The 12,654-nt window shown below is 53.4% G+C and overlaps 1 protein-coding gene across 1 annotated transcript; it reads left to right on the plus strand.

The window, feature by feature from the left end:
• Positions 1-918: 918 nt before the first annotated feature.
• ZP1 (zona pellucida glycoprotein 1) lies at positions 919-9,709 on the plus strand. Its single transcript, XM_010384961.2, has 12 exons — positions 919-1,114; positions 2,520-2,641; positions 2,899-3,262; positions 3,697-3,840; positions 4,325-4,512; positions 4,584-4,681; positions 6,840-6,967; positions 7,053-7,242; positions 7,312-7,453; positions 8,956-9,037; positions 9,152-9,271; positions 9,537-9,709. Exons 1-12 carry the CDS (start codon positions 919-921, stop codon positions 9,683-9,685), a joined length of 1,923 nt encoding a protein of 640 aa, XP_010383263.1. The 3' UTR covers positions 9,686-9,709.
• The last annotated feature ends 2,945 nt before the right edge of the window (positions 9,710-12,654 follow it).

Genomic DNA, 12,654 nt, shown 5'->3' on the forward strand with positions numbered 1-12,654 from the left:
CAAGGCCTGGCACTGTAATCATAGCAGACCGCAGGCTATTCTTGTTGTTTGCAGCCACTTTTATGTCTTAGAACTGTTCTAGATATACAGAACTGAGAAGATAGTACAGAGAGTTCCCATACCGCAGGCCCAGTTTACCTCATAAATGATCTTACATGAGTATGATCCATTTATTGCAATTAATGAACAAACCAATGTGGGCACATTATTATTAACTAAAATCCACTTTCTTCGCTTTTACTTTCTTTTTCTGCTCCATGATCCCATCCAGATGACACATTACATTTAGTTGTCCTTGTTATTTTTTATTAGTCATAGTCATCGTCATACTGACCGGCTGAATCCTGAGGAGAGCCCTTGGAGGTGCTACTCGTCTGTTTACTCACCTGCAGCCCCCATTCCGCTGCCAGCTCTGAGGGCCGTGTCTTCCTGGTCTTGCTCTACTGCCCCTACAGCCCTGCCTGAGGAGCTGTGACTGCACTGACCAGGCCTGCAGCTCCCAGTGGTCCTGAGACCTCAAGGCAGGAAGGAGGCCCTGGAGAGCCTGTTGGAGCAGGGAGGGAACGTGGAAAGGCTGGGGTGGGAGGGAGACAGCAGAGGGCCTGAGGTCTGCAGGGCCGCCTCCCAGCCCTGGATCCCTTCCCACAGCCCATCTGCAGCCTCAGTTTCCTGGGAAGCTCCCTCCTCCCTTCCAAAGCCACAGCTGTGGGACAGAAAGCCAGGGTTGGGGCCACGTGCAGCTTTCTGCCTCCCCCAGCCTTTGGGGCAGGAGTTTCACCACAGTCCCTGGTGGCCAGGTGGGGGCTCCTCCAGGTGGGCCCCCTTTGCCCTTAGAGGCTCCCACTTGCCACCTCCTCCATAAAAGGCCTGGGCCCTGCTCTGGTGGTGAGGGAGTAAGGGGTGTGTCTGTGGTGTCTCATGGCAGGAGGCTCAGCCATTACCTGGGGTTACCGTGTGGCCCTACTGCTGCTGGTCGCCACCCTGGGGCTGGGTAGGCGGCTCCAGCCTGACCCTGGCCTCCCAGGCCTCCGGCACAGCTACGACTGTGGGATCAAGGGAATGCAGCTGCTGGTGTTCCCCAGGCCAGGCCAGACTCTCCGCTTCAAGGTGGTGGGTGAGTGCTGGCAGAGCCCTGGCCCCCGCCTCCCTGGCCACGGGCTGCTACCAGAAGGGAGCTGGGATCCTTCCCCTGGAGAAGGAGCAAGAACAGAGGACTCCCTCCAGCTTGGGGGTGTCCAGCCCCCCACCTCCTCACCACAGAAAAGGGCAAGGAGGAGAATCATCACCCAGGGCAGCTTTTCCCACGTTAGTGTGTGTGGGAAACACCTGGCCACCTTGTTGAGGTGCCGGTTCTGATTCAGTGCGCCTGGGGCAGGGCCAAGCCTCTGCATTTCTTTTCTCTCTCTCTCTCTTTTTTTTTTTTTTTTTTTTTGAGATAGATTCTCACTTCTTTCACTTCTCTGTCCCCCAGGCTAGAGTGCAGTGGCACGATCTCAGCTCACTGCAATCTCCACCACCCGGGTTTAAGCAATTCTCCTGCCTCAGCCTCTTAGTAGCTGGGACCACAGGTGTGTGCCACCACGCCCAGCTAATTTTTGTATTTTCAGTAGAGATGGGATTTCACAATATTGATCAGGCTGGTCTCGAACTCCTGACCTCAGGTGATCCGCCTGCCTCGGCCTCCCAAATGCTTGGGTTATAGACGTGAGCCACTGCATCAGGCCTAGGCTCTGCATCTCTCACCACACTTGGTCAATACTGAGGCTGAGGGTCCATAAACCACTTTCAGCAGCAGGACCTAGTGAGCGTGGCCTGGTGTGGGTTTGGAATTGGGGTTTGGATCTGCAGCTTCTAAACGGTGTGATCTTGGACAACTGACCTGACCCATAAGCCTCTGTTTCCTCATCTGCAAGGTGGGGAAGATGAACCTGGCCGTGCTCATGGAACAAGGGCATGGGGACATGCCCACACCCAGAGTGTGCCCAGGCTGTTCTGGGCCAACAAGCAGGGTGGACACCTAGGGGGTGTCTCCGAGTGACTGCAGCAGCGACAGTTAACCTGGGAAATGGGTTCAGATCTTTCTACAAAGCCCAGGATTCAAATCCTCATTCTGCCCCTCATTGTGTGCACCTGAGAAAGCTTATGTACCCTCCCTCCCTCAGCTGCCTCAGCCACAGGATGCAGATAACTAAGCTTAAAAGAAGTGATATGAAATAGCCCGGTGCCTGAGACCCTGTGTATCCCTTCTCCACCTCACCTTCATGCCTGCCTGCTGCCGTGTGCTATGAGCAGGGAACCCTAGCTAGAAAGATCCTAAGACCCCCCCAATCTGTTTACAGCTGTGGAAGCTGAGAGCAGAGAGGGGAGGGGGCTTGCCTGAAACCACACAACAAACCAACAGTAAAGCTAGGGCGAGTACTCAGGTCTTCTGGCTGCTGAGTGGGAGCTTCTTCCGAGACCCCAGCAGCCTCTCCCTGCACCCTTCAACATCCCTGGCCCCTCCCCTTCCCCCACTGCAGATGAATTTGGGAACCGATTTGATGTCAACAACTGCTCCATCTGCTACCACTGGGTCACCTCCAGGCCGCAGGAGCCTGCAGTCTTCTCGGCTGATTACAGAGGCTGCCACGTGCTGGAGAAGGTAGGGGTCCGTGCTCTGGTGCAGGAGCAAGCTTGTCCTAGTGTCACTTCAGGCTGAAGAGGCCCCTCATGGAACCAGAGCCCAAGATCTGTTGAGCTGGTGGGTGGCGGAAACTAAGTCCTGGAAGGTACTTTCTGGGATCCACTATGAATCCAGCTCCCTGCCTAACGGGCAGCTCAGCTCTCGTGGGCCCGTCCCCTGCCTGGGTATGCTAGGTGGCCTCACCTTGCTGCTCCCTGCTGGCCTCTCACCTGCAGGATGGGCGTTTCCACCTGAGCGTGTTCATGGAGGCTGTGCTGCCCGATGGTCGTGTGGATGTGGCACAAGACACTGCCCTGATCTGTCCCAAACCTGACCACTCCTGGACTCTGGACTCCCAGCTGGCACCATCCACCATGTTCTCTGTCTCGACTCCACAAACCCTTCCCTCCCTCCCCACCTCTGGCCACACCTCACCAGGCTCTGGCCATGCCTTTCCCAGCCCACTGGACCCAGGGCACAGCTCTGTCCACCCAACCCCTGCTTTACCATCCCCTGGACCTGGACCTGCCCTCGCCACCCTGGCTCAACCCCACTGGGGCCCCTTGGAACACTGGGATGTGAACAAACCAGATTACATAGGTACGCAGGACATCTGAGTGTACTTACCCTCTGCCTGGGGCCTTCTAGAGTACAGGGTGGCCTAACAGCCTTTTACTGGGCTCTAAGAAGCCATTTCTTTTTTTGTTTTTTTCTTTTTTTAGAAAAAGATGATTCTTTTATTCCTTTGTAGTATTTGGAAAACAACTTTAAACATGTATAGGTATACTAAAGCTAGAAGAAGTCTTGTAAAATTGTTTCCTAACTTTAGGCAGAAACTCGCTGAAACCATTGCCAGCAACATGTGGTTCTCAGAAAACGTTCTCTAGAAATGTCAGTAATATGCAGTTTTGAGGGAGGACATTTAGTGTGCTGGCTAAGAGCATAAGCTCTGGAGCAGGTTCCCAAGATTCAGTTCCAGGGCCACGATTTGCAAACTGTGTGCCTTCAGCCTCATTGCTCTGTCCCAACCCTAGGTACCCACCTGAGCCAGGAGCAGTGCCAGGTGGCCTCGGGGCACCTCGCCTGCATCGTGAGAAGAACTTCAAAGGAAGCCTGTCAGCAGGCTGGCTGCTGCTATGACAACACCAGAGAGGTTCCCTGTTACTATGGCAACACAGGTACAACCTCCTACCCCAGCACAATCCTGGTCCCCTGGATTCTGAAGCGGAAGGAGAGCTGTCTCCTCCAGCTGGTGGAAACTGCTTCCCATCCTCCTCCTGGAGAGCCCAACTCCCACAGCAGATGGCAGAGGAGACCTTTAGATGGGGCGGTCACAGGTCCCAGCTGGCCTTATAACAACTATCCCAGGAAGTATTAATAGATCTACTTTTACACACATCTGTACTTTCAGATCTAAAGCACCCTGGTTTGGATAACAGATTATATGGCGAGCCTACTTTTAGAGCGTAGTTCAACTCATTTGTCTCATGGATGAGAAAAATCAGTCCATAAAGGGTTTGCTGGGGTCAACACCAGCCTAAGTAGAGAGTAAGCATCCAGACTTCCGGGCCCACACTGAAAGCCTGGCTGCCACCCAGACATCCCCTGTCTCTGTGCTGGATGGACACCAAACCCCAAGGCCCTCATCTGCCTTTGTCCCAGCTACTCTCCAGTGCTTCAGAGATGGCTACTTCATCCTTGTGGTGTCCCAAGAAATGGCCTTGACACACAGGATCACACTGGCCAACGTCCACCTGGCCTACGCCCCCACCAGCTGCTCCCCAGCACAGCACACGGAAGCTTTCATGGTCTTCTACTTTCCTCTCACCCACTGTGGAACCACAGTGCAGGTAAGAGCCGGGACCACAGGCTGGGGCCTGGTCCCTCCGAGAAAGCCTCACCCAGCTGTCTCTTCCCACAGGTGGCTGGCGACCAGCTCATCTATGAGAACTGGCTGGTGTCTGGCATCCACGTCCGAAAGGGGCCACAGGGTTCCATCACACGTGACAGCACCTTCCAGTGAGGGCAGCCCTCCTCCTACAGGCGTGGCTCTGTGCTAGGGTGTCAGGGGGCACAGGAGAGCTCAGGACAGGCTTCGAGCCATCTGGGCTCAAACCCTGGCTCCGCTGTTACCTGGCTATGTGATCTTAGGCAAGGGGCCCACCTCTTCCCAGCCTCCCCTGATAGGCAGGGGAGATATCCCTCTGTCAGGGCAGACGTGTTAAGTGGGGGCCTTCTGTGCCTGGCCTGCAGGGTTTGGCTTAGAAGCCCATGAGCAGTCCTGAGAGGGCTGGAGTCCTAAGAGAGCCCTGTCTTGGTCTCTCTAAGAACCAAGCTCAGAGCAACTGAAAGCATCCCCTTCCAGGTCCCAGGAGGAGGCTGAGGCTACGGCTGTTGCCCCTCCTAATGTCAGGTTAAGAAGCCACAGATGAAGTTGAAGATACCTCTCTGAGGATGTGGTGGGAGAGGAACTGGGTGGGGGAGGAACCCCTCATTGTTAGGGGCCTCCTGGACCTGCTGACTCAAGAGGCAAAACCAACCCAGGTGCCCAGGATGCCAGTAGGGGTGACCCAAGGGAATCTGCCTGTGACACCTGGCTCTGAACCTGTGTGACCAAGGGCAAAGCACCTCACCTCAGCCCGTTCAGCCTGTGGGACAGAGCCAGTGCATTAGCCAATGGGTTGTAGAAATCCTGTGCTTGACGCTGCGTGGACGCCCGCGTATCTCCTTCCTCTTCCTGCCCTGCCATGAGGGTTGGGGAGCAGGGGACTGTGTCACAGTTCAAACATATTTGGCTTTAAAGCTCTAAGTACCACAGAGGTGGTAGCTCACGCCTATGATCCCAGCGCTTTGGGAGGCCTAAGTGGAAGAATTGCCAGAAGTTCAAGACTAGCCTGGGCAACACAGTGAGACCCCATTTCTTTTTTTTTTTTTTTTTTATTTTGATTTAAAAAACCCTTAAGTTCTTATTGGGCCAAATGGTGGCGGACAAGTCTGTGTCATGCCTTAGACTCTCTGATGTAAGAGCTATGGGAGTCAGCCAGAGGTCAACACAGTGACTGGGGATTCCTGAAGGGAGGCAGAAGTCAGGGGAACAGCTGTAGCCGGCAGGACTAGGCCAGAGGGCTCAGACACAAGCCCTTCTGAACAGGGGTGAGCCACTTATACCTACTTAGCATCTCCTTGGTGCCAGGCCTCTGGGGTGCTAGGGGGATGTGGACCCCTCCAGAGTGTGGAGGAGTGGCCACCATGGCCCTTAGGCTAGTGAGGAAGATGCTAGACACTGTGGCCCTTAGGCTAGTGAGGAAGATGCTAGACACTGTGGCCCTTAGGCTAGTGAGGAAGATGCTAGACACTGTGGCCCTTAGGCTAGTGAGGAAGATGCTAGACACTGTGGCCCTTAGGCTAGTGAGGAAGATGCTAGACACTGTGGCCCTTAGGCTAGTGAGGAAGATGCTAGACACTGTGGCCCTTAGGCTAGTGAGGAAGATGCTAGACACTGTGGCCCTTAGGCTAGTGAGGAAGATGCTAGACACTGTGGCCCTTAGGCTAGTGAGGAAGATGCTAGACACTGTGGCCCTTAGGCTGTGGCAGACCAGCTGCAACTACAAGGACAACGAAGACACAGGTGCATCATCTTGTGATCTCACTCAGTCTCAGCGCCCTCAAAGGGAGGCAGTCACAGCCATTTTACAAATGAGGACACTGAGGCTTAGGTTAAAAGACTTGCTTGTGGTCCCAAAGCCTGTAAATGCTAAGAAGACTCAAACCCAGGTCTGTTGGGAAGCAGAGTGCCTAGGCTAGTCTGCCAGCCTCAACTGTCAGGCTCCAGGGGCCTCGAATGGCACAGCAGGCAGTTGTGGGTATCCAGGGCAGACCCAACAAGGTGCCAGCCCCCCGAGGGCCCGTCTGCATCCTGATGTATCCTCCCACCAGGTTCAGGGCCTGGCATAACAGGCTTGAGCCATCCCAGGGAGACCAGGTGGGCAGAGGGTGGGGCTGGGTGAGCTTCCTGAGCCAGCCTTGGAAATGCTGAGTGTTGCTTAAGTAGCATCCATCTGCCCTGCTGGACAGTCCCCTGTTTGTTGCACCCACGGAGTTGGTGCCTAGTTTATCACGTAAACAGGATACTCTGATTCTGTGTCTTCTCCCCCACCCTCTTGCACGTGGACTTCAGGCTTCATGTGCGCTGCGTCTTCAACGCCAGTGACTTCCTGCCCATTCGGGCGTCCATTTTCCCACCCCCGTCGCCTGCCCCTGTGACCCAGCCCGGCCCCCTGCGACTTGAACTGCGGATCGCCAAGGGTATGCTATGCTATCCCTGCTCTCTTCTGGCCCCCACTCCCCCGATGCACAGTCCACCCTGGCTCATGAGTCACCCTCCCTGCAGACAAGACCTTCAGTGCCTACTATGGGGAGGACGACTATCCCATTGTGAGGCTGCTCCGAGAACCAGTCCATGTGGAGGTCCGGCTTCTGCAGAGGACAGACCCCAATCTGGTCCTGCTGCTGCACCAGTGCTGGGGCGCTCCCAGTGCCAACCCCTTCCAGCAGCCCCAGTGGCCCATTCTGTCAGACGGGTAAGTGTCCCCGTGCTCCCCCTACCTGCTCTGCCTCCTGTAAACAGCCTCTCTGACTTCTCTTCTCAGATGCCCTTTCGAGGGCGACAGCTACAGAACCCAAATGGTAGCCTTGGATGGGGCCACACCTTTCCAGTCTCACTACCAGAGATTCACTGTTGCCACCTTCGCCCTCCTGGACTCGGGCTCCCAGAGAGCCCTCAGAGGACCGGTAAGAAGCCCCGGCTGCTGCATGCCTGGCCCCATGTGTTAATTGGGGAGGAGCTGGTTGCCAAATCCCTCTGGCACCCCGTGGACTTATGTGGACAAAGTTCTGGGATGGGGCTTGGCTTCTACCAGGTGTCATGGAAGGCAGCGGGCTTCGGGTCAGCAAGAGGTAGCCCATAACCACGACCAGGCGGAAGGAAAGCGCTGCCTGTGCTGCAATCAGCCCTAAATCTGAACTCTGGTCATGATGTTCTAGGGTAGCCTCGCCTCACTTCTGATTCCAGAAATGATAATGTGTTCCATGTAATTCTGCTTTGAATTTTCTTTAACTTAGCAACGTCTCCAGAAGGTAAACGTAGATAAACTTAGGGTATATTTAGGTTTTCTATGTAATATACAGATGGCCCCACAGGTGACAGACACACTGTAACTCTTGTCCTGTTGAACAGCGTATCTTTCACATACCCAAATCTCTAGATTTTTCAATCACTGCCTGTTATTATGTCAGATGTAGACTGATTTCACTGGTAAGCACTGGTTAGGGTGGCTTCATTCTCATCTCTGCTGTGTGCTGCCTCCTGATCCAAGAGACGCTGACCTACCTGGATGAGGGGTGCCCGTGGGTGAGGCCTGCTGGGTCAGCTCAGCTCCTCCTGCTTCTGCTTCCATAGGGCACTGCCCCTGCCCTTGTGTATCCAGAAGCAGTGGTAATCTGCCCTCCCCTCTTCCCCCAGTCACTGGTCTTGGGGGTCACAAACGGAGGGCAAATATCCATTCTCCTGCTGCCTGGCCAAGCCCCACCTCCTTGGAATTTGCTGTCTCCCTCAGTAGGGCAGGTGGAAGGGAGAGATCCAGCCCTCCTGGGGGCTGTGCAGCCAGAGGCAGCATTGGTAGAGCAGGACTGCCAAGGACTGGGACTCTTTGAAGTGCGGTGGTCCCTGCCTGCAGGGCACTCCACTGCAGACTTGGACCTTGGGGATGGGGGAAGGTGCGGATTTCAAATCAGGAAGGAACACATTCAGCTCTGCACTCCCTCAGCATGGGCAGCAGTCATCTTCCTGGTCAAGAAGTTCAGATTTCAGGCGGGCGCGGTGGCTCACACCTGTAATCCCAGCACTTTGGGAGGCCGAGGCGGGCGGATCATGAGGTCAGGAGATCGAGACCATCCTGGCTAACACGGTGAAACCCCATCTCTACTAAAAACACAAAAAATTAGCCAGGTGTGGTGGTGGGCGCCTGTAGTCTCAGCTGCTTGGGAGACTGAGGCAGGAGAATGGTGTGAACCCGGGAGGCAGAGCTTGCGGTGAGATGAGATCGGGCCACTGCACTCCAGCCTGGGCAACAGAGCAAGACTCTGTCTCAAGAAAAAAAAAAGTTCAGATTTCTCCCTGCCTGAACAGCAGCAGTCTAGACTTGGCCCAGCTTGGGGATCCCATGTCCCTGCCTCTGTGCTTCCTGCCCGGTGGCACCGAGCCAGCCACTTTGATGTTCTTCTCTTCCCACTAGGTTTACTTGTTCTGCAGCGCCTCTGCTTGCCACACCTCAGGGCTGGAGACTTGCTCCAGTGCGTGCAGCGCTGGGACTGCAAGTGAGTCTGGAGTGCGAGTGGGATTTGTTCCTTCATACATCTTCAGGCCTGTGCCTGGCTTTTGGGCCACAGGGGCAGGAGACAAGCCCAAGATTTCATTCTTCCCCTGGGCAGGACAGCGACGATCCTCAGGTCACCGTAATGACACTGCCAGGCCCCAGGACATCGTGAGCTCTCCGGGGCCAGTGGGCTTTGAGGATTCTTATGGGCAGGAGCCCACACTTGGGCCCACAGGTATGAGGGCTTCTGGATGGGCCCCTCAGGACTTACCCACTCCCCGCCCTCAAGACTGTGCTGACAAAATGGGGATGCTCCGGCCATAGCTGAGGGCAAGAGATGGTGTCACTGCAGTCAGTAGGGAACTAAGTGAAGATAGACATAGTCCACCTCATCTGCAGAAAGGCAGCTTCAGCTCTGCCCAGTGTGATACAAAGTTCTGGGGTAGAGGGGAGGGTTGGAGGGGCCTCACCGAGTCCTGCCAATCCCTTCTCTCTGACAGACTCCAATGGGAGCTCCAGCCTGAGGCCTCTCCTTTGGATGGTCCTTTTGCTGCCAGCTGTTGCCCTGGTCCTTGGGTTTGGTGTCTTTGTGGGCCTGAGCCAGACCTGGGTCCAGAAGCTCTGGGAAAACAGTGAATGGGTTCAGTAAACAATCATTTCAAACCTACTGAAACCAGGTGTGGAGAAGTTATTTGTGACCACTAGAACAGAACTATTTCTTATGTGAGAAACGTCCTCCAAGTCAGCTCTGTCCTTCCAGAACTGTGATGTCAATTACAAATACTTCATATATGCCACACCCTGCACAGAGGCCAACGTCCCCCAAGGCTTAACTCGGGAGCCTCTCCCTCTTCAAAAGGAATGGTGGCATTTCAGGCAGAGCAAACAGGACAAAGACACTGGAGGTTAAGATGTTGGCAGTCAAAGAACAGCAACAGCTAGGACCCGGGCCCCTGGCAGGAATGAATGGCTTGTGAAGGCTTGTCACCTCCTCACAGACACAGGGGTTCTAGCAAGGGCATCCCCAAAGCACCCTGAGCAGCTGCTGTCATGGATACGGGGAACTCTAAGGCTGAGTTGAAGGGCCACTTCACAGACCCCAAGCCTGCCAGCCTACTGTAAAAGCTGCATTTCTGACCACAGCCTCCCATACCCTCCCCTGGCCTCCCAAGACTAGTCCATGTGGGAAGGGCTGGTACAGGAGGAATGGCAGCCTGCTGGCCCTGACACTGCCTGCCACGGTGGGCATGGCCACCAGACAGGTCCGTACCAGTGCTGGCTATGCCGCTGAGCCCGGTTTGCCCATACACGGCATGGGCCTTCATCTCTGACTTGGCAGCAAAGCCTTTTCCAGACATGTGGATCTTCTAGGTGGAGAAGGGGGCAGGACGCTAGGGTTTGGCCTCAAGGGGACAGGGAGAAGAATCTGGTAGGGAAGGCTGAACTTGGATTCAGACACCTCTCTGGACTTCAGGTAGAGCACGAGCTTAGAGAGCTGTTACAAGGGGAGCTAACGTGCTCAAGTCATGCCTGTGGTCTTGATACTACATGAACCCTCTACTCACTCGGCTCTGGCCTACTCAGCCTTTCCTGTCTTCAGAATACTGGTCAAGCATGTGGACCCCAGAGCTGGCTTCTTCCTAGCTGTGTGATATTCAGTAAGTTACTCAACTTCCCTGGGCCTCAGATTTCTCATCTGTAAAATGAGGTTAATGTCTATTCCAATAGAAGGATTGGATAAAATGAGTTAATAAGAATGCTTAGAATAGTACATAACAGCCAACAGTAACTGGGTGCTATTAACTACTGACTAGAATTTCATTTCCTCTTGCCCCAAGCCTATGCTTACCTAGTTTTTGTTGTCAATGTTTTGGTTTGGTTTTGTATGTACAAGTTTACAGGCCAGTATGAAGAGGGACTGGGGCAACTGCTGTCTTTTGACTCTTCTAGCTAGAGGGAGAACATGAGAGGCAGGAAGGCCCAAACATTTGTTATGGAAGCTAAGTGACTTCCCTTCTCTGGGCCTGTCTTCTCATCTATGGCTAGCAACGGCCAGTCTTGCCCTGCCCAGCTTCCTGGCGTGTACAGGGGGACATAGGATATATCCTGCAGGGTCAGTGTGGCATAGGTGAGGATTCTTAGCTTGGCTGGTTGGAGGAGCCAGGCTGACTTGGTCTTAGGGGCCTGGGTTCTGGTTCCTTCCACCATTAACTCTTCCTTCTTCCCCTCCCTCCATCATACAAGCTCATGCAACGATTTCAAACTTCCAGACGTACCAATTGGAATAACGCTGTGTAACTGAATTTGCTTTGTTTAACACAAGGGTAGACGTCTTGTATCATTTCCTATCATTTCAAATAGATGTATTTTCTAAACTGTGGTTGAGCTATGACATTTGATCTGTTGATAGAGACCAAGTGGGTTAAGGATGACAAGTGTTGCCGGGCGCGATGGCTCAAGCCTGTAATCCCAGCACTTTGGGAGGCCAAGACGGGCGGATCACGAGGTCAGGAGATCGAGACCATCCTGGCTAACACGGTGAAACCCCGTCTCTACTAAAAAATACAAAAAACTAGCCGGGCGAGGTGGCGGGCGCCTGTAGTCCCAGCTACTCGGGAGGCTGAGGCAGGAGAATGGCGTAGACCCGGGAGGCAGAGCTTGCAGTGAGCGGAGATCCGGCCACGGCACTCCAGCCTGGGTGACAGAGCGAGACTCCGTCTCAAAAAAAAAAAAAAAAAAAAAAAAAAAAAAGGATGACAAGTGTTGAACACAATTACTTAAGCATATAGTTCTTTGCATACTATTTTCTTGAAAGACAGTCTTAGAACTGCTGGGTCAAGACCACACCTCTTATGACCATGGGGCTCGGGACTGTCTGTCTCCCCGCCCAACCCCACTGTGCAGGCTTGCCACCACAGGCCAGTAACACTCTAAATCTTTGCCTATCTGAGCATCATAAGGCAAATGGCATTGGCTGTTTTGAAGGGACTCTCTTTGATTAGAAGTCAAGCATCTTTCTAGCCACTCGTGTCACATAAGTTACCCTTCATGTCTTTTATCTACTCTCCGCTATACCTCTCCTCATCTGTAAAGAACTTTCCCAAATCAAGGAGCCGGCATCCTCATTTTATAAATTTTCCATCTAATTGGCCACTGGCTTTTCTCTGCCAGGTTATCTTAGAAAGGATTATGTAACAATGAATTTTTCCCTCTCATATTTGTAGTTTTGAGTATGGCAAAGACTTTCCCCTATCCTATATAATCATCGAAGTATCCATTTGCTTTGTGATACTCCAGTAACAATGCAATTGTTTATCTCCTACTTCCAAGTGTATATAGGGACATGATTTTGGCAACTGATAAACTGTTCATAGATTTTGTCAACAATTCCATGTCAAAGGAATCTGTTTACTGAAACAAACATACAAACCATATGAACGATGAAGTTCATTGCAGCACTAGCTTTCTCTCTGGGGAAGCAATCTAAACTTTGGCTTTCCTAGATAACAAAATCTAGTCTAAATGTTGCCCAATTTAAAGCTCTCTTCCTCCCTTCTTACCGCCTTCTGATGTGAGCAGGCCCCTGCGGGGCCTTGAGAACAATTCAGCAGACCCGAT

Source organism: Rhinopithecus roxellana, chromosome 15 (genome assembly GCF_007565055.1).
Source record: "Rhinopithecus roxellana isolate Shanxi Qingling chromosome 15, ASM756505v1, whole genome shotgun sequence".
In the NCBI taxonomy this organism is placed as follows: Eukaryota; Metazoa; Chordata; class Mammalia; order Primates; family Cercopithecidae; genus Rhinopithecus; species Rhinopithecus roxellana.